At 39.6% G+C, this 21,505-nt stretch overlaps 1 protein-coding gene across 1 annotated transcript in view; it reads left to right on the top strand.

Moving 5' to 3' along the window:
- Window positions 1–982: 982 nt before the first annotated feature.
- Window positions 983–21,505, top strand: part of LGR5 (leucine-rich repeat containing G protein-coupled receptor 5) — a 102,202-nt gene continuing 81,679 nt past the window's right edge. The window contains exons 1-3 of the mRNA XM_015561329.1: window positions 983–1,012; window positions 9,791–9,992; window positions 15,841–15,988. Of these exons, the coding sequence (XP_015416815.1) occupies window positions 983–1,012; window positions 9,791–9,992; window positions 15,841–15,988 (380 nt within the window). The remainder of the gene's footprint in view (window positions 1,013–9,790; window positions 9,993–15,840; window positions 15,989–21,505) is intronic.

Here is a 21,505-nt window from a genome sequence, read left to right as displayed (position 1 = left end):
AACCATGTTATTGGTAGCTAAAATGATGTATTTCTCAAACCATTTCAGCATTTGGTCTTTTCACTGTTGAAATGTCCGAGTTTTTAAAATCTCTCTGTAATTGTTGACTCTGCTCCCTCTGCTGGAATCTTAGTTAAATTGAATGGGGATAGAGTTTATCTGAAATTGAATAGTATCTCTTTAGAGTTGGTCTGTCAGCTCCAGACTGAAGTGAGGACAAACTTTAAGCTGGAAAATTATTTTCATGGCATATCTGAAAAGTGTCACTGCAACATGGAGAAATTTTACGTCTCTCATCTTTCCAATGCCAGCCAGTGTTCATGGGATTATTTTAGTTTAAAGAAAGGGATGTTTACATCACACTCTTGAGTAACTGAATTCAAGTCAGGGTCTATCTGTAGCATTTTGTTCTTTTAGATAAGTACATTTCTGTTTTCACTACTATGTTTTGAGTTCAAAATGCTTAGAAGCATTGCAAAAATAACAAGAGCTCATTAAGTATATTGTAGGCACTTCAAAGGACCTCAGAATATGCTTTATAAATAGTGCATTCACATTCCCCATACCACTGAGGTAAGAACAGTAAAGATACTTCCATTAAATGGGAGGGAAAAATTGATTTATGTATCTAAGCAGACCACATACTATTCAATAACAAAATAGGAATAGAGTTCAGGCCCTCTCTATTTAATTTTGAAATACAATCATGTTTCTACATCTTCCATATTCAACTAGAAACTAACTCAAAAATTATCAGTGAGATTTATTGGGATCTCTTTTCTTTTTTCTATCCATTATTATCTTTTTGATAGATTAGCATTCCTAGTAGAGGTATTTTTTAAAGTACATTTTAGCCAACTGTCTAAAGGAAATACAAGGAAGACACTGTATTCTTTAATCTGCTTTGTATACTATCCTTCAAGGCCCACAAAAACATACTTAGTAAAAATAATCCTCCTAGAAATAAGAGAGGAAGGGAATAATGTCGGATAATGTAGCATTCACTCAGCAGGTAGGTCACTCAACAGAAGTATATATTGATTGTCTACCATGTGCCAGATGCTGTGCAGAGAGTTAGTGATTTCACACACCCCTGCCCTCATGGCATTCAAGAAAGGAAGACAGGCCCTAGCTGGTTTGGCTCAGTGGATAGAGCGTCGGCCTACGGACTGAACGGTCCCAGGTTTGATTCCAGTCAAGGGCACATGCCCAGGTTGCGGGCTTCATTCCCAGTAGGGGTTATGCAGGAGGCAGCCAATCAATGATTCTCTCTCATCATTGATGTTTCTATCTCTCTCTCCCTCTCTCTTCTCTAAAATCAATAAGAATATATTTAATTTAAAAAAAGAAAGGAAGATAGGACAGTAATTGAAAATGTGGCCACAGACTGTTCTAAATGAAAAGAATGGTGGTGGGAAGTTGGGGTGGGGAGTGTGGAGGGAAGTGGGGGGGTAGGAAGAAGAGCAAGGAAAGGTGGGAAAAGACCTATTCTGGATTCAAGAGAACTTACTGAAAAAGCTATATTTAATAATACAGAACCTAAACAATTTGGCTCAGTGGCTAGGGTGTTTGGCCTGAGGACTGAAGCGTCCCAGGTTGGATTCCAGTCAAGGGCATTACCTCACTTGCAGAGTCAATCCCGGGCCCTGGTCGGGGCACATGGGGGAGGCAGCCAGTGTGTCTCTCTCACATCGATGTTTATCTCTCTCTATCTTTCCTCCTCCCTTCCACTCTCTCTAAAAACTCAATGGAAAAATATCCTCAGGTGAGGAACAACAACAAAAAAAGAATAAAGAGGAGCCAGCCTTTGGAAGGGAGGGTGAAATGCAGTGGACCGCCAAGGTCATAGGTCAGTGCACAGAAAAGGCCCGAGGAGGGAAAGCACTTGGGGTGTAGGAGAAACTGCATGGCCATGGGTATCACCTGTGAGCGAGGGGACAGTGAGTCAGGGTGAGGATGGAGGGTTAACAGGAGCCTGATCAGTCAGGGCCTGTCAGCCACACCGAGGCATTTGGATTTAATCTAGGAGCAAACAGGAATCTGTTGGAGGATTTCAGGCAGTGCTAGAGAATTATCTAATTCTGTTTTGGAAAGCTACGTTTGGCTGCCATGTGGAGCGCTGATGGAGGGGGCCAGGAGTGGAAGCAGGAAGTGGGAGAGCCTGAGGAACGAGGAATGAGGGGGATCTGGGCAGGCAGATGTGACCAGGAGCAGATGATGACTGCTTCCTCTGGCCGCGGCCCTGTGCCAGGCACTTGACGTGCAGTTTCACTAGTCTGCACGGCTCTAGCAAAGCCTGGAGCAGGAAGCCACAGGACAGGCTCCTCCACATCCCTCCCCTTAAACACCAAGTTCATTGGAAATCTACGTCCTGTGTCCATCTCAAAAGCAAAACCTCAGGACACATTGGGAGAATCAAAGGCAGTTGGTTGTGACTGGAAGATAGACTATTTGGAAAGGTTTGGGGAGCGGTAAACGCATAGGAACTTCAGCCGACAACTGGTAAAGCCCTTTCCAGTGTCCGACACTGAGTTAAGGGCATGCACCTATATTATCTCATCTCATCCTCACTATGGCAGCATGAAATAGGTGTGACAGTACAGCCTTAGCAAGTTCAGGCCACAAAAGCATAATAGTGAAAAATTCTAACAGCAGTGTAGTGACTGAACTGTCATTTGAGACCCTGGCCTCTTTTCCAAATCTATAACCTATTTCCCTTTCCTCATCCCTCAGCTAGATTACAAGATGTAGGCTCCATTCTGCAGGTGATGAGCAACCAGCAATGGCTTTTAGAACCCATGGGACAGGGCAGGATGATGGACCAGATTCATCTTTTTTAATAATAATAGTTCCAGATATTAGCTGGAACATGGATGGGAGAGAAAGATCTCAACCTGCTGGCATGAAAAGGTCCCATAGTCACACCGTGTTGACTGCAGGATATTTCAGTATCTTGCTTATTGCACAGGGCAGGGAAAACAATGGGAATTTCTGCCTGAGTGAAATAAAATAGATCTAGTTCCTTTAATGAAATCTTTTGGAAGATTTTCTTTGAAATATTGCCTTGGAGGTCTTTTCTGGGTAATTATCGTGGAGCCATTAAGCGCAGCCACAGGCCTGGAATTATTTAAGAGACTCAGTGACACAGTGCCAGAGTCACTCCCTGGAATGTATAAGCACTATATCTTACAGTCTTTAGCTCTGCCTTTTATTTTATATTTTCATTGTCCAATAATAAGGTAATGAAATTATCTGCTAAAAGGTATTTATGGTGTGAAAGAGGAGTGTGGAGTGAAGGTCCTTCTTAATTCCCTCTTTTGAAGAAAAAGAACACATTGGAAACTTACTTTTTCTGTCATCACAAAAAGCAAAATTAATAGTTTCCTATGTGTAATTCATGGGTACTAGCTCAGTGATTCTCAACCAGGGGCGATTTGACCCTACGGGACATTTATTTGGCAATGTCTGGGCATTAGTTTGCCATAACAAAGCACCACAGAACGGGTGGCTTAAATAACAGGCACTTCTCATAGTCCTGGAGGCTACCCTTCCAAGGTCCAGGTGTCAGCATAGTTGGTTTTGCCTGAAGCCTCTGTCTTAGGTTTGTAGAGTGTTCCTTCTTCCTGTGTCTTTACATGGTCTTCCCTCTGTCCCTGTCTGTGTACAAATTTCCTCTTCATATAAGGGTACCAGTCATATCAGAAAAGGGCCCACTCTAATGAACTCATTCTAACTTAATTGCCCCTTTAAAGACCTTGTCTACAAATATAATCACATTCTGAGTTCTTGAGGGTTAAGACTTCAACATACAGTTCAGCCCATAACAGTCTAGAAAAGTCCTTAATTGTCACAGGGTGGGGAGAGGGGCTACTGGCACCTGGTGGGGAAAGCCGGGTATGCTGCTCAACACCTACAATCCACGGGACAGCCCCACAGCAAGGAATTACCCAGCCCCAAATGCCAGTAGGGTCAAGGTTAAGAAACCCTATTCTAGTTCCAAAGCTAGTTGTTTGGGGTTTTTTTTAAGCATAAAGAAAACCAGAATATGTTACTCAAGTGAACAATAATATTGTGAATTATAGCATGGTCTTAGTTAGGACTCTGCAAATATCCATGTTCAAATATCGGACACAGGAAAAAAAATTTAATTGGTTTCAAAGCAACTTTTTGGAAATATAGTGTAAATTGTGCTCCAACATTTCTGCATTTCTAAGACAAATTAGGAAGAATTTTTGGGTATAAAGTGTTTTGTAAACTCTAAAGTTCTAGACCAAAAAAAAGGAATTATTGTTAAATGAAAGAAAGGAAGCACAATATAAAATATTAGTTTTTTGATACTTTAGGCAAAAATAATAAGATAACTTGAGAGGGACTGGGAAAGAGGAGAGAATGGAGAATGAAGGCAGAGAGGACTATTAAGAACTCATTGCGGAAAAAAAAAAAAAGGAACTCATTGCAATGGCTTGATCTTCCCTCTGAGATAAGTGGGAAGCCTGGGGTTTCAACTGGAATTCTGGAATCCGGGTGAGAGGAGAGATAGACCAGGGACTGTAGACCATGGAGCTAAGCAGGACCCAAAGGATGATGTCCAAAGGCAAAGGAAGTAGAATAGATGGTCCAGAGAGGTGGTCTGAATAGGATCATTTGAAGGGACTGGCCAAGAGGTGAGAGCTGCCAGAGATGCCACAAAGGTGTGAGCAGGTGCAGAGAAGTAGAGAGACTTGCCCTGAGGCATCCCTCTACCTGCATGATACTTCTTAGGAGTGAAAACAGTCAAGCAAATATTAAGGCCTAAATTTAAGCTATGGACACAAAAACTGGAAATTAAAGCATGGATTCCAGTATACAGTGTAGCTGCAAGTGGCTGATTCCATTAACTTAGGAGTCAGACAGACCTGGTTCAGACCCTGGTTCTGCCACTTACTGCTAGTGTCACCCTGGGAAAGCTAAAGTTTTATGTGCCTCTGTTTCTTCATCTATAAAATGGGTAGTTAGCTGAAGATTCGTTAGATTCTGTTGGTGTGTGTGTGTGTGTGTGTGTGTCCTCCAGATAAATCTTAGTATTATTTGACACAAATAAATGTTAGTTATTATTATTCCAGAAACATTTCAGAGATATAACCAACAGGACTAATGATCATTTAAAGGAGAGTGAAGATGAATGGTAAGAGAATGTAAAAACATAAATAAATAAACTCTAAGTTTCTAGCTGGTTGCTTTAAAGAATGCGTTAATCAAGATGAGAAGACAAAAGAGCAAAGCTGGTTTGGGGAAAAGCGAAAATGAGTTCAGTTTATAATGCGTTACATTGTAGGTAACTGGTTGATTAATCACATGGAGAAGTTATAAAAGAAAGCTGTTAGAAATATAGATCTGTTGCACAGGTACAAGTTCAAGGCTAGAAATTGTTCACAGAAAATAGAGAAAGGAAGAAGAGATAGAACCTTATGGTATTCCTAGATACCTAAACTTTCAGATGATTTTTGGTTATTGGATAGTCCACTAGAATGTATAAAGTTCTCCTTTATCTTGGAAGGATAATTGATTCCAAATTGGTTGAAAGCTTTTGAAATATCTATAACAATGACACTGAATCAAAGACCTGTGCATTTTATGATGATATTGTTATTTATTATTATTATTGCAATTCTTACATCTGCATTCCCACATCATTACCAGCTTTGTTGAGTCTGCCTCCCACTGCTATGGATTTCATGTTGCTATGGATTTCAAAACAAAACAAAACAAAAAAACACACCAAGATTGCCTAAATAAAAAATAGTTCACTTCTGATCAGGACCTTTTCCTTTGAGAAAAGTGCATAAACATCCATGATTAACTTCATGGGCTTTTGATTCTGACTGTCCCAAAAGGGTTTGGTTTGCTTTAGTTATTGTTTGTTTGGTTTGGTTTTGTTGTCTTCTTGCTTATTTCTCTATTTTGGGGTGTGTTCTAAGCACATAAGGTTTTTAAGTAAGTGATCTCCCCACAGATAACTACTTCTATCTCTTCTCTTGCTGTAAACAAGGCTGATGAATGCCCACTCACATGAACAATTTCTATCTATGAGATGAGAATGAGAATGTAATTTTTTTCAAATGAGCTTTGCTTTGAGACTCTGTCTTTTAAAGCTTCCATTTAAAAATTGTTGACAAAGCAAAGGGACCAATAGAGCATAAGATAGCTATCTCTAAACATTTTTTAAATTATCCTCTAATTTTGGTTTTTCAAGATAACCATAAGCAACAATGGGCTAACATTTCCCTACTCTTGTTATGTCTGTACAGGTACCAGTTTCAAGTAATGTTTTTGTAAAAACATTAAGAGTTTTGATTATAATAATGATGATAGCAAAACATGTAGTGCCTTTACTATGCCAAATACTAAGTACTTTATAAGTATTAGCTCAATTATTTTGCATAACGATTCTACAACACGGATTATTATCATCATCTTCATTGTACAGGCTAGGTAACGGAGGCACTGAGATGTTAAGTAACTTGCTGAATGTTCGGCTCAGAAATAACAAAGCCAGGATTCAAACTAAGGCTGAGCAGTGCCAGAATTCACACTCTTAACTATTACACTGTCGGCTGTTTTAAAGAATAACTTTGAAACCTCTGGAAGCATAATTACATGAGAAGAATGAGAGGATTATTAGCTTGTCCTTTACATATCAACGTATAGTTCCACTTTTAACAAGTAAGTTTTGCTTTTAATAGGAAGCTCATCAAATAAGACAAAATATTCTTCTGACACTTTGTAAAAATGCATATCCTGATGGACAAAAGTTGTATGAAAAGATATGCAACTCTCTTAGGTACAAGGGAAATGCAAATTAAAACCACAGTGAGACATCATGGTAATTTAACCCAAATGACTAAAATTTAAAAGAAAAATAATACCAATTTTGGTAATAACAAAAGGAAACAATTTGCTGTCAAACAATTAGAATTCTCTTACAATGCTGATAGAAGTATGAATCAATCAAACCACTTTAGAGAACTATTTGACAGGATTCTAATAGTAAAGTTTAACATATATACATCAAGACCCAATAATTCCACTCCTAGATATATACCCAACAGAAATGAACACATATAATATGTTCAATAAAAGACATATGTAAGAATGTTTATAGCAGCCCTATTCATAATAGCCACAAACTAAAAAGAACCCAAATATTCAACCCAACAGTTGTTATAATAATAAAAATGAGATACTATATTGCATTGAAAAGAAAAAAACTATTGTTATGAACCACACATGTAAAAATCTCATAAACATAATGAGCAAGAAAAAACCCAACTATGTTCTGTATTACTAAGTGAAAGGAAACAAAACAATCAAAAAAGGCTACATGTGGTATGATTCCAAATATATGGGATTCTGGAAAAAGGCAAGACTATGGAGGCAGTAAAAAGTTCAGTGATTGCCAAGCGTGGTAGTAGGAGAGGGGAGGGATGAGTAGGCAGAGCACAGAGGGGTTTTAGAGTGAAAATACTCTGTATGATACTGTTATAGTGAATACATGTCATTATACATTTGCCCAAACCTATAGAATGTACAACACCAAGAGTAAATGCTAATGTAAACTACAGACTTTGGGTGGTGTGTGTCAATAGGTTCATCAGTTGTAACAAATGTACCATTCTGGTAGGCCATGTTGATAATGGGGGAGGCTGTGCACATGTGGGTTTGGGAGCATATGGGAAATCTCTGTAGTCGCCTCTCAATTTTCCTGTGAACCTAAAACTGCCCTAACAATAAAATCTTAAAAAAAAAAAAAACCACACAACTATGCACTGTATGATTCCATTTATAGAGAGATCAAAACCAAGCAAAACCTAATATAAAATATTACTAGTAAAAGTGAGCAGACTAGCTCCTTGGGAACATGAGGGAACTTGTGAGGAGATGGCACTGTTCTGTTTCTCAAGTACCAGGGTGTGTGCACACTGAAAACCCATTAGGTTGGACACTTAAGATTTATTCATTTTCCCATATATGCTTTACTTCAGTAAAAAGTCATTTTCAAAGGTACGTCATTTTAGAGTTAAAAGCAATAACATAGCTCTGGCCGGTGGCTCAGTGGTTAGAGCATCGGCCTGCACACCAGAGAGTCTTGGGTTCAATTCCCGGTAGGGGGCTTTACCTGGGTTGTAGGTTCGATCCCTGCCCCAGGTAGGTCGGGATGCATGTGGAAGGGAACCAATCAATGTGTTTCTCTCACATGAATGTTTCTTTCTCTCTTCCCCTTCCCTCTGCCTTCCACTCTCAAAAAAAAAAAAAAAATCAATGGAAAAAATATCCTCACTCCTCAGGGTGAGGATGAAAAAAAAGAACAATAACATGAAAAAAGCACCTGGAAATAACATTATTCATATTATCATAAAATGCTATGCAAGCCTGCACCTTTCCTTTTGAAGTTCATGGCTTATCTTCAGAGGCATATTTGAAAAGTGATCAATTAAAAAGTGCTGGAACAGCTCCAGCCTGGATCCATTGTTAACAAAGGTTTCTGGCAGAAAGCTAAAAGCTACTGGATCTCCCAAGACAAGTTTTAAATGGTTGTACTTAGAAGAAATAGGAATTGCACCATGCTGCTAAAGAAGAAAATATTTGTCTTCAAGTGGGGCAGAGACTAAAGAATCATTTTTTGTTGTTGTTTTCTTAATTTGTTTAATAGTCACACTATAAGAAACAGCCTCTTTGTTCACTGATTTGTGTACCAAGTCTCAAATATCGACAGTGTGGCTGGATTTTAAGATGGCAGACTAAGTACCTACTGCAGTTATCCTTCCCACAACAAATCCATAGTAATGATAGGAAAGATATTTTAGCAGGAGAAGGAGGAGAAAAGGAAACATAGAAGGAAAGAGGAGGAGAAAGCAAAAGAAGGAGGAGGAGGAAGAGAAAGGGGAAGAATAGAGGGAGGAGCGGGGAAGAGCAGTAGCAGCAGCATAGCAGTGCTTGAGCATGGGGGCAGAAGGGGAATGAGAATTTTTGAGGAATTCCTGGGACAGAAAGCAAGTATGATTGACTCAAAAGAGAAAACATAATTGTAATTATGAGCAAAAACCATTGTGGAAGGTAGATGCAACACAAAGTGGATTTTGTTTCCAAAAGTGTTTTATATCAGAAGGGTTATATACTTTACACTTAGGAGCAGTGTAGCCATATGATGAGAAACATGGAATTTTTTTTAAAAAATGGGTAAGATTGGCCTACCCGGTGTGGCTCAGTGGTTGAGCATCAACCTATGAACCAGGAGGTCACAGTTTGATTCCCAGTTAGGGTACATGCCCGGGTTGTAGGCGTTGATCCCCAGTAGGGGGCATGCAGAAGGCAGCCAATCAATGACTCTCTCTTTTTTTTTCTTTTAAATATATTTTATTGATTTTTTACAGAGAGGAAGGGAGAGGGATAGAGAGTTAGAAACATCGATGAGAGAAAAACATTGATCAGCTGCCTCCTGCACATCTCCCACTGGGGATGTGCCCGCAACCCAGGTACATGCCCTTGACCGGAATCGAACCCCTATCCACGCCCTATCCACTGAGCCAAACCGGTTTTGGCCAATCAATGACTCTCTTATCATTGATGATTCTATCTTTCGTTCCCTCTCCCTTTCTCTCTGAAATATATATATATATATATTATAAATATATATGTTATATATTACATATATATGTAATTTTTTTTAATGGGTAAGATCATTTGCTCACTCACAGGAAGAAGTAGAAGAGGATTCAGTTCAACGTTCACTGAATATCTTCTACATGGCCAGGCTTGGCTAAACACTACAAGTACTGTGATTGAACTAAAAAAAAAGGCCATTGATCCTGAATACAGCCTACTGTGTGCAATGAAGCAGGAGGACAGAGAGCAAATCACTTACACTAACCTTAGAGGTCAGAGAAGGTTTCCTGGAGGAGATGACACCCTACCACAGGTCTTGAAGGATGAATCAGAATCCGTGTGCCAGAGTGGTGAAAGGCTGTGTGCTATACAATGGAGCTTGTGTGTAATACTAACAAATGTGGATTTCATTTGGAAAGGTTTTAAGTAAGATGGTGATTTGTCTAATTCTGAATTTTTTTTATAGATCATTCTCACTGCCATTTGGAAGGTGGGTCTAAAGCAGTGGTTCTCAACCTTCTGGCCCTTTAAATACAGTTCCTCATGTTGTGACCCAACCATAAAATTATTTTCGTTGCTACTTCATAACTGTAATGTTGCTACTGTTATGAATCGTAATGTAAATATCTGATCTGCAGGATGGTCTTAGGCGACCTCTGTGAAAGGGTCGTTCGACCGCCAAAGGGGTCGCGACCCACAGGTTGAGAACCGCTGGTCTAAAGGGATAAGGCTGGTAGCAGCCAGCCACAGAATTGGAAGGCAATTTCAGGTGCCTGGGTCAGAAGGGGCAGGGCCTGCAACAGGGCAGAGTAAGGAGAGAGAAAAAGGAATAGGCAGAGCTGATGAAAAAAAGGGAAGAAGGCTTGGAGAGTATCCAAGAATTGGGCTTTTTAAACTGGAAGACAGTTGTGGCATTAACTAAAATCTAGCTCTAAGAAGAACAAACAAGTTTGGAATAGAAAAAAAAATGTTTTTTTCCCATTTTTGACATGGTGCATTCCTATAAGATTGCTAAGTGGACACATCCAAAAGTGAGTTGTATGATTCTGAAACGTAGGAGAGAGATTAAGACTAGGAATATGGATTTGGAAGGTTATGGGTTTTTAAGTGATACTTAAACCCCTGAGAGTAAGTAATAGCCTCCAAGAAAGAGGGTAGAGATTGAAGAGCTCTAGGCCAAGGGCACAACTCCAGAGAACACTGGCATGTAAGGAGTAGATACAAGAAAATTCCACAAAGGACTCTATAAAGTGGAAAGATTGGGAAAGTATGAAAAGAGTCCTGAGAGAATGATGACTTGGAAACAAGAGAGCGTAATTTCCAGAAAGAGCACATCTAATGCAAGAGAGAGGCCCAGTAAGTCATGTGTTCATCAGATTTGACAGTATGGAGGTCACTGTTTCTTCGGCAAGAGCAGTTTTATTGGAGTGTAGGGATGGAAGTTTATGTGTTATGGTCAGAAAGGAAATGGGAAGTGGAGAGTATAATTGTAGACCAGAAACAACCCCAAAGGGAATGAGAAAGATTGAGTAACAGGTAGAGGAAGACATGGGATTGAAAGATCCTGTTTTCCTTTTGTTTCAGTCATGGAAAAGACTTAACTATATCTACACAGTGAATAGGAAGGAGAAGAGGATAAAAACTATAGGAAATCAAAGGAATTATTCATGGAGTGATGTGCTGTAGCATCAGAAAGGGAATGGGATTCAGGAGCAAGACTGACCCAGGAGAAAAGAATGGGTATAGTAAGCAGGTGATAAAAGAGAACAAGGATTTGGCCAATAACATGTTTGGTGGTCTAAAGAATTCCATTTATTTCCATAAAGTACAGGGAAGGTATCCCATAATGGGGATGGTTGTTGATTAAGAGGTTTGAGGCAAGTGGTAAAGGTTGGCAACAGTCCCTGTGGGAGTAAACTAAGCAATAACAAATAACAGGATTGTGCAGCAGTGTTGAGAACCCACAAAGACCATGAATTTATAGTCACTAATCTGCACATTTGTGAGTTTTTATTCTCTAGTATCACTCAGTGCCCTGGGATAGTAACAGAGAGGAAGAATTATGGTGTTTTTCCAGAGCTGGGGTTTTGCCAGGAGAGTGAAACAGAAGACAGGGACTCGGGAGTTGAGTATGTTAGTGAGATACTGATCCGGGCGATCAATGCACGATCTAAGCTCGGCTCTTAGGCTAAAACAAGGCTTTGATACTGGAAATATCAAAGGACTAGAAGTTAAAATAGAGAACAACTAAACCAGAAAGATAAGAGGTTGTGTCAGAAACACAGGGTCTGTTAAGCTAGATTTTAAATCGGGGGAGGGAAGCGAGAGAGCACTGGAGTGGTAATTTGGAAATACAGGGACTCCTGTATTCTGGAAAAAGAGAATCAGATGTGTGAAGACAGAGACATACACAGAGGAACAGCAAGAGTTTCAGTGTAACCAGAGCACACATCGTGCAGAGACAAGTGGCATCAAATCAAGGTGGAAACAAATATTAGGCCAGATGGTGTAAAGCCTAAAAAATGTGGGCACTAGTTCCTCGAAGAGGCCTGGAGCCAGCGAAAATTCTCAGACAGGGGCGTCCCATATGGCTACAGCTGAGCAGGGCTCCTCCATGGGGGCGGAGCTCCAGGCCAAGCCCTGCTTGCCAAGGCATTCACCCCACTCTGTGGCTCCTTCAGTGGGAGAACGATCTTTTCTGTAATGTACAGACTAGGACACCTGCAGAGGAGGAGCCCTTTTCCAAATCACTCACCTAAGGGGATGTCTGTGCTATTGGCTAACAGTGGGTTTGAGTGGAGTGACCATCAGATGAACTTTTCAGGGCGACCTCTCTGGCCGTGGTATAGGAGGTGACCTAGCATAAAGACACACAGTGAGCAGTTATCAAGAAGAAAGAGAGGCCAGACCCAGAAGCAAGATCCGTAGTAGAAGTAACACTGGGTGCCTTATGGACATAGGGACAGTGGACAAAGGAAAAGTTGAAGATGACTTGGATTCATTCTCCACTTAAAGGGGATCGAGCCGGCAACCCGGCATGTGCCCTAACCAGGAATCGAACTGTGATCTAGTTCATAGGTCGGCACTCAACCACTGAGTCACACCAGCCAGGCCATGGCTGTGTTTTTACTGATTCACAACCGGTAAGAATTTGGATAGCACATCGGCCTGTGGACTGAAGGGTCCCAGGTTCGATTCCTGTCAAGGGCACATGCCTGATTTGTGGGCTCGATCCCCTGTGTGGAGTGTGCAGGAGGCAGCCAATCAATGATTCTCTCTCATCATTGATGTTTCTATCTCTTTCTCCCTCTCCCTTTCTCTCTGAAATCAATAAAAAAATATTTTTAAAAAAAGAATTTGAGAGTAAAGGTTTAGGAACTTTTATAGTAATTAAATAATCTCTATTGAATTACGTAACAAAATATTGAGGCTTCTATTTTGTATATCTTTGTGTTTTTATTTTACTTTTTTATAATTAATTTTTATTATATTTTATAACAATATAAGTCCACAGCAAGTTAGAAATTTTAAAAACTTGGTCTTTTACTCACAGAGAAGGAAAAAGTGAATAAAAACAAATTACATTTTACCTTACCCACTCTGAATTTATATTTTAAAGGCCTGTTTCATTTTATATTAGATTGTCATTTTAAAAAATTATTTCTGCTTTAGGCATTGCTGGAAACTCTTTTATCAAAAACCTTATCAAACTCTTTTATTTGAAACCTTATCAAAAACAGGTGATAAGGTTTTGGTTTAGCAATACTAGCTCATTTTCTAAGAGGAACCACATGTCAGGTAACACAGAGAAGTTCTTAATTCCTGTTGGAAAGGGAGGTACTCTCCCTTTTAAGAAGAAAATTAAGTCACTCTCTTCTCATTGGAAACAGCTAATCATAGGGTTTCAAACTATTAATGTAGAGACACCTTTTTTAAATATGAGGAAGCCTGCACAGGGAGGTTAATTTTCCAAGATCATACAGCTAGTGAACGGAGAGGTCTGAATTCAAACCCGAGACACTGAACCTGACACTCTACCCTGACAACGCCTGCACCCTTCTGCTGCTCCACCCTCAGCGTGCTCTAGTAGGAACCCTGAGAGCGAAGGCTTATATAAGCTTCCCTTCCAGGTACCTAAAATCCGGTGATAAATAATGCGGAGTGCTTATGAATCTCCTTAATGTGTAAATTTCCTTGTTCTGCTTAGAGCTTTCTGCACGTAGACAAGATTAATGCTTGTCCCAGACTGATTTGCACATTACTCAGGAATATTTCAGGGGAGAGGAAAGTCAACACTCTCCACACCAGCTGTCGTGATGCTGAGACTGGTTCAATCTAGGTGGCCAATCAACATGCTCCACAAGCAAACCACCTGGATCCTCTTCAGGAAGTAAGTGGGATAGCAGTTAGCAAACAAGTGAATATCCCTGAGAAATAGCAAGTCTTTGAAGAGATCCCATAGTCACTGTGAGGAATCCAGAAACTGCATCAATTCATTGAATCCATGTCTGTTCAGGAAACTAAACAACTTTACTACTTCAGAGAAATATCTGCACACAAAAAAACCCTGAAAATGCTAATCAGTTATTTGGCTCTCTAGATAATGCCAGAAAAATGCAGATTTTTGGCATGGTTTAGTTTTAGCTTGAGAACATCGCATTTAACTCAGCTACATTATTGTTCACCAACATTAAAATTAACAATTCTGCTTTTTTACCGCACTCTAGTCTAAAACATTTAGCAGAGTATTTTATCTTCCTTGTACACACTGGTGACTTTTATTTTTATAAGAGTTCATTAGGCCCAAATCTGAGGACAGTTGCTGGGAAGCAAGATCGAAAGTGCTCCCACTAGTGACTTTTTAAAGTCAGAAAGTGAATGATTCCTCAGTTCTGAGCCTCAATGAAATCAGCTGGTTGTGTGCAATGGATGTGGCCCCTTCAATAACAGAAAAATCCAGATTTTTTTTCAATAAAGCGAATGGGTGAAATGGGTGATGGTTGGCAAAAGACATAAACTTCCAGTTATAAGATAAATAATTCCTGGGAATGTAATGTACAGCAGAGTGACTCTTATTAACAATACTGTATTGTGGATTCGAAAGTTGCTATGAGATAAATCTTACAAGGTCTCGTCACGAGAAAACAAGTTTTGTCAATATGAATGATGATGGATGCTAACCTAACTTTTTGTGGTACTCACTTCACAATATGTACATATATCAAATTATGTTGTATGCCTAATACAGTGTTCTATGCCGATTACATCAATATGGAAATAATAAATATGAAGCTCATTGTGCATCGCAAGATAAACTTTAAGCATGTAGATCTGGTCTGAGATTTCAATGACATTAGATCGGAATCTTCGGGTGTGAGCAACGAGTGTTTTCTTAAGTCAACCTTCAGCTGACGGTTACATAAAGTCTTAGTTGGTCTTGATTAGAATCTGTCTAGCCGTCTTTGGGGAGCTGAGATACAGATGGCATATACCAGTGATGCTGTAGGATTATGTGGGACACAGTAAAAAAAAAAAAAAAGTTTTAACCAGAAAAATAAAACAGAATAAAATCTAATTACATGGAGTTTCTCTTAAAACAAAAATTGATTGAGTTCTGCCCAAAGTGGCTTGTTGTTTCCTGTGCCAGGAACTACTGTGCAGGCCCAGCAGGAAGTGTGCTACAGAGCAGGATCGCATTACACCCTTGTTTTATGGTTCATTTCACTTATTTAATGCAATCCGAGAACCTGTAAAAGGAACATGTTAGAAGGAGGGAATAGGCTTTTTGTCTTGTTTGGTTTTGTTTTGTTTTTTTAAGTTTCTTTGAATCAAAACATTTGTTTTTACAAGGTGCTTATAGCCCCGGAGAGGCAGGACTTCCAGCGTTGCATGGTGAAGACATTTCTCTTTGTCACAAAGTGTAAAGCAAGACACGGCGTTGAGTTATGTCTAGCACTGAGTTATGCCTTTCCTTGCCGTCCTAATCACGTAGTCTTAAACCTGAAGAATTACAACCATGCCCATGAATGGTCTAAATCGTTTTGAATCCGTATAAGCTCCTCCTAGGGTCTCTAACTTGATAGAGAGCCCCTGGTGATGGGGGGTGGGGAGGGGTAGGATAGGAATATGTTTAAGGTGCACAATCGCGTTGTATTTGTCAAGCAAAAGAATGAGTTCATTTGGCTCTACTGCTTAAAGATGTGCGAACTGAACAGCTGGATTCCCTTGCGGTGGCAGACGCTGCTCCTCACACGCTGTCTGTTTTCCTCTCCAGAGACCTCAGCATGAACAACATCAGTCAGCTACCCCCGAGTCCTCTGCACAGTCTCCGCTTCCTAGAGGAGCTGTAAGTATCGCTGTGGCCACGGTGCGTCCAGTCAACGCTGGACACATTCTTGTGTTTGTCTCTCAGACTTACTGTGGGAACCAGATAAAACAAGGCAGGAAAGCTGTCAGCACCAACAATTTTGGCACATGAGGAAGCACTTAGTTGGGAGGGGGAAATAGAAGAATTGCTTGTGATTCTGGAAATCAACTTATAAAAGAGTTTACCATGAGGCTACGGCATTCTAAGGTGAGACTGGGCCAAACAAATTAAAATTTTAAAACAAAGGCCGTTTAAGAGAGCTGGATGGCTCTTTGGAAATAGTTAAGCAGCAGGATATTAAAAGTTTGAATACTGGTTCATGTTTATTAAAATAGGAAGAAAAGCTATAATCCAAACCAAAAACTGCTGCTTGGTTCGGTTTGGGTCAGGGAGTCCACATTTCATAGCACCAAAGCTTTTTGTCCTCATCACTTTTAATTACTATTTTCCTACTTTTAAATTTAGCTTCCCTCAAGGCTTGAACAGAAAAGCATGAAATCCACCATAGACTTAGAACCATGCTCTCCCAAACTCCCTGGGGGGGGGGGGAGATTAAATTAAAAACGAGGAAGCTAAATTGGCTAATGATACACAGAGGAATCTTGATTAAGTCTTGTAATCAATTTCCAGAAGATGAAAAAGAACAGTATAAACCAAAACTCTGCATTTAAAAATTAATTTGATCCTCTTCCCCTTTTGAGTGATGGGGACTAAGGAAGTGAAGCACCATGGTAGTCTTCGTGAAGAAAGCTTGGCACCATCCGTGGAGTAAATCCTCTGATTTCTGATTAAAGGAGTTGTTTAGGCAATGACCTCTTTTTAAAATACTTGCTTTTTATAAATCCTGAAAGTCAGGGTCCCATTTGGGGAGTAATTTAAATTGTTGATGCACCACACAATCCACTTTGGGAGGTGGAAAGAATGTTCCATCACAATCAAATGACATTACATCAATCTCTTTTTTCCCCAACAGGATAATATTCAAATTTCTCCCCTTTAGTTTATATTTATTTTTGGTAGCATTATATTTTTAACAAATGCTATTGTTTTAATACATAAATCAGCTGAATGTACCTACATTGATATGGAGGGGTTTGCTGGGGAGGCTTAGATCACTGGACTGTACAGTAGGTTTTACTCATTCAATGAATGGATTTTCACTGTGGGTTATCCAGAAGCCTCTTTTTTTTTCTTTTCTTTTATCTCTGGCCGTTTTTTTTCTTTTTTCTTTTTTTTTGGTTAATCCTCACCTGAGGATATTTTTCCATTGTTTTTTTGTTTTGTTTTGTTTTTTTAGAGAGAGTGGAAGGGAGGGGGTGATACAGAGAAACATCAACATCGTTGTGAGAGAGACACATCAATTGGTTGCCTCCCACATGCACCTGCAACCAAGGTACGTTCCCTTGACTGGAATCAAACCTGCAACCCTTCAGTCACGGGCCAATGTTCTATCCACTGAGCCAAGCCAGCGAGGGCTATCTCTGGCCCTTCTTGTGACTAACATTTAACCTTCATCAAGGTTGGGATCATGTCTGCCTTCCTCACAGCTGGTATGCAATACATAATACATTTTTGATGAATGAAAGAATGAACTAATAAAAAAAGAAAAATGTGTACAAGGAGCTTCTTATAGAAGTTAGCTCCTTAGTTAAAAGTAACAGATTAGTTGACATTAGCCAATATTTTTAAAGATTAATTTTAGTAAATTTCAAACATCAGGGTTATTTTCTTATTTACATCCTTATCCTCCCACCCTCACCATAATTAATATACAATACTTAGTCCTCTTTATCCTCATATTTTTAAGGCATTCATTTCCTATCCTTTTCTCTTTAATTTCCTTATAATATGTAATGGAAGAAGGACACCCCAACTTAATATCACAAACTGAATCAACAATAATTCACTTCCCCGAGGACTTTATTTAATAGAATTCCTCCCTCAATGACCCAACTTATTCAAAATAACTCCTTTCTTCATGAGGTGAATGTTCATTCTCTTTCAAGGCCAGTTTTTCAAAAGACAATTGAGAAAAATCAGGAAGAAAGAGAGGGAGGGAACTACTATTTGAAAATGCTGTTTTTCTGAATTGTCTTTTTTTATACCTCTGGAAACTCCATCAAGTATCTTGACCATGGAATCAAAATTTCAGAAATAGAGGACAGCTTTTTAAGACTGTTCATTCCATTTTCTCATTCTGTTCTTGAGTTCCCTCTGCTGAGCTGGCCAACTTGCTGGATTTAAAGACCACTTTCCCATATATAATTCTGCGTGGCATCTAACGTGTTTTGAAGACATCATTATTTATTTAGTGGCAAAAGGGGATAGTATTCATAGAACCTGGAAAAATGATCAACTCTGCTTGGTTTATTACTTTATTCCCCAGGCTAAATTTATGGGTTGCCTTTGTTACGTTGTTAATTGTTTCTATTAGATTTACCTATGTTTAAGTCTATGTTCTCTTCTAGAATATAAAATCCTCAAAATAATATAATTCTAATGACAACAATAATAGTTTACATTGTGCAAAATATTTTACCCATACTATCGCATTGAATCATCTTACTAACCCCATAAAGTTAGGTATTATTTCCAGTTCACAGATTTTTTGAAAATATATTTTTATTGATTTCAGAGAGGAAGGGAGAGGGAGAGATAGAAACATCAATGATGAGGAAGAATCATTGATCGGCTGCCTCCTGCATGCCCCATGCTGGGGATCAAGCCCACAGCCCGGGTATGTGCCGTCACCGGGAATTGAATCGTGACCTCCGAGTTTATAGGTCAATACTCAACCTCTGAGTCACACTGGCCAGGCCAGTTCACGATTTTTTTTACAAAACTAAAGTACAGAGAAATAAGGAACTTACCAAGGCAGTGAAGTCAGAATGTGCCAGAGCTAAGATCCAAACTCACTTTCAGAGCCAGACTCAGAAAATAGAAAGAAGTTTAGGAATTGCGTATTTAATCTGTGCTTTTCTTTCCCTCGACAGTGCCTAGCACAGTAGTTTACACAGTGGAACACTTTATTTTTATACATGTATTAGAGGCCCAATGCACGAAATTCGTGCAAAAGAGGGCCTTCCTTCCCCTGGCTGCCGGCACCGGCTTCCTTCTGGCACCCAGGACCCAGGCTTCCCTCTGGCAGCCCCAGCTTTGTCTGGAAGGATGTCCAGTCTAATTAACATATTATGCTTTTATTATTATAGATATATTTTTATTGATTTCAGAGAGGGAGAGAGAGATAGAAACATCAATGATGAGAGAGAATCATTGATCAGCTGCCTCCTGCACGCCTCCCACTGGGGATCGAGCCAGCAACCCAGGCATGTGCTCTTGACCAGAATCAAACCTGGGACCCCTTCAGTCCGCAGGCTGATGCTCTATCCATTAGCCAAACCAGCTAAGGTTACACAGTGGAACACTTTAAAGTGTTGTTTAAACTGAGTTTCATAATAATAGTGTGTCTGTCCATGTGTATATGTGAGGGAATGAACAAGAAGGCATGAGAGAGAAAGCAACCAAGAGCTAGGAGGTAGGGATTGGATATCCAGGTTATTCATTCACTAGCATTACATATTGGCTATGAGAAAAGTGTCATCAGAATTTCCAGGTGTAGAATTTCATCAATTTAGCATTGCTCAATAGGTACAAAATCTTAATTAATGTTGTTCCATATCTATGCATATAATTAAGCATCATATTTCATATAGGATTCTAACTGAACTAACAAATGACCAAACATACAGCTAGATACAGACATTTAGATAGCTATCATTGTGTGTGTGTGTGTGTGTGTGTGTGTGTGTGTGTGTGAATGTGTACTTTTGTTATGACAATTAAGGCATTGTTCTGAAAGTATTCTTTCATTTAGTTTATGCTGCTCATCTCTGTGCTTTATCTCTTTATCTATTAAATAAAACTCTCACCCCAAAACTCAATTTTTAAAAATCACAGTTAATAAATCCAAATTACCACTCTTCCCCTTACTGTTCATTTCCCAATACAGGGTGGGGTGAAAGTAAGTTTACATTATGTTCGTATGGAAAATAATACAATCATTAACAAATAAGGATACAATAAACTCTGTGTTTTGCCTACTCACAACTGTAAACCTGCTTTTGCCCCACCCTGTATATCATATCCCTAGTTTAATTTATTTAACTATGTTTTAAACCCTGTAGACAGCCATGGCTCATTCCTCATTCATCACTGGAATTTATCAACAGTGCCATCGTTTAAAAACTTATGGACACAGGCAACAGTGTGATGATTGCCGGGGGAAGGGGCATTAAGCAAGGTGGAGGAGGGTATAGACCAGGGGTGGGCAAACTTTTTGACTCGAGGGCCACAATGGGTTCTTAAACTGGACCGGAGGGCCGGAACAAAAGCATGGATGGAACTAATATAAATTCAAAGTAAACATCATTACATAAAAGGGTACGGTCTTTTTCTTTTTTAGTTTTATTCATTTCAAACGGGCGGGATCCGGCCCGCGGGCCGTAGTTTGCCCACGGCTGGTATAGACAGATAAGTGGTAATGTACGGAGGCTTGGCTTGGGATGGTGAACACACAATGCAGTGTACAGATTATGTGTTGTAAAATTCTGCACCTGAAACCTATATAATTTTGTTAATCAGTATCACCCAATAAATTCAATAAAAAGGGAAAAAATAAAATTTGTTTTTGAGTCTTTAAAAAAATAATAAAGTAGCCCTGGCCAGTTTTGCTCAGTGGATAGAGCGTCGGCCTGTGGACTGAAGGGTTCGTGGTTCGATTCTGGTCAGGGGCACAAGCCTGGGTGGCAGGCTCGATCCCCAGTAAGGGGTGTGCAGGAGGCAGCCAATCAATGATTCTCTCTCATTATTGATGTTTCTATCTCTCTCCCTCTCCCTTCCTCTCTGAAATCAATAAAGATATATTTTTTAAAATAATAATAAAGTAAAATAAAATCTTCCAAGAATCAGTAAAGCCCTAGAGGCATTCATTGCCTTAATATTTTTTTAAAAAATACATTGTAACCCTAGAGCGAATGACTACCTGGAGCAAATAGAATAAAAGCCAGAATAAAGAAGAAGAAGAAGAACCATCACAGTTCATTGCCTCTTTCTCCCTCTCCTGACATTCTGGAACACTTACTCCCTGTGCCACAAGTTTGGGCACATTCAGGTCTCGTTTATTTATTTTTTATAAATCTACAAGGTGACCGGACATGCACAGGTCAAATGTCCTGGTGGTGCGATGTGAGACGGAGAACTTAATTTAAAAAAAAAAAAGCCATATCTGACTTGAGTGTGGAGTCTGCTACTGTGTAGAGGCAGAAGGCCCGGACTCCTGTGCTGTTCTGACTCCCCACTTACCAACTAATCATCCACTTGACCTCCATGGCCTTGGGGGATAATGGTGAGAGCTGCTGCTTCCTGCCTGTGTCTTGAGATGTGTCTGAGGACCAGATGAAGTGCTGATGAAAGGACTCTGATAAACTAATTTACTTA

The sequence above is a fragment of the Myotis davidii genome, unplaced genomic scaffold (assembly GCF_000327345.1).
Source record: "Myotis davidii unplaced genomic scaffold, ASM32734v1 scaffold54, whole genome shotgun sequence".
In the NCBI taxonomy this organism is placed as follows: Eukaryota; Metazoa; Chordata; class Mammalia; order Chiroptera; family Vespertilionidae; genus Myotis; species Myotis davidii.
This window is presented reverse-complemented; position numbering and strand designations above follow the sequence as displayed.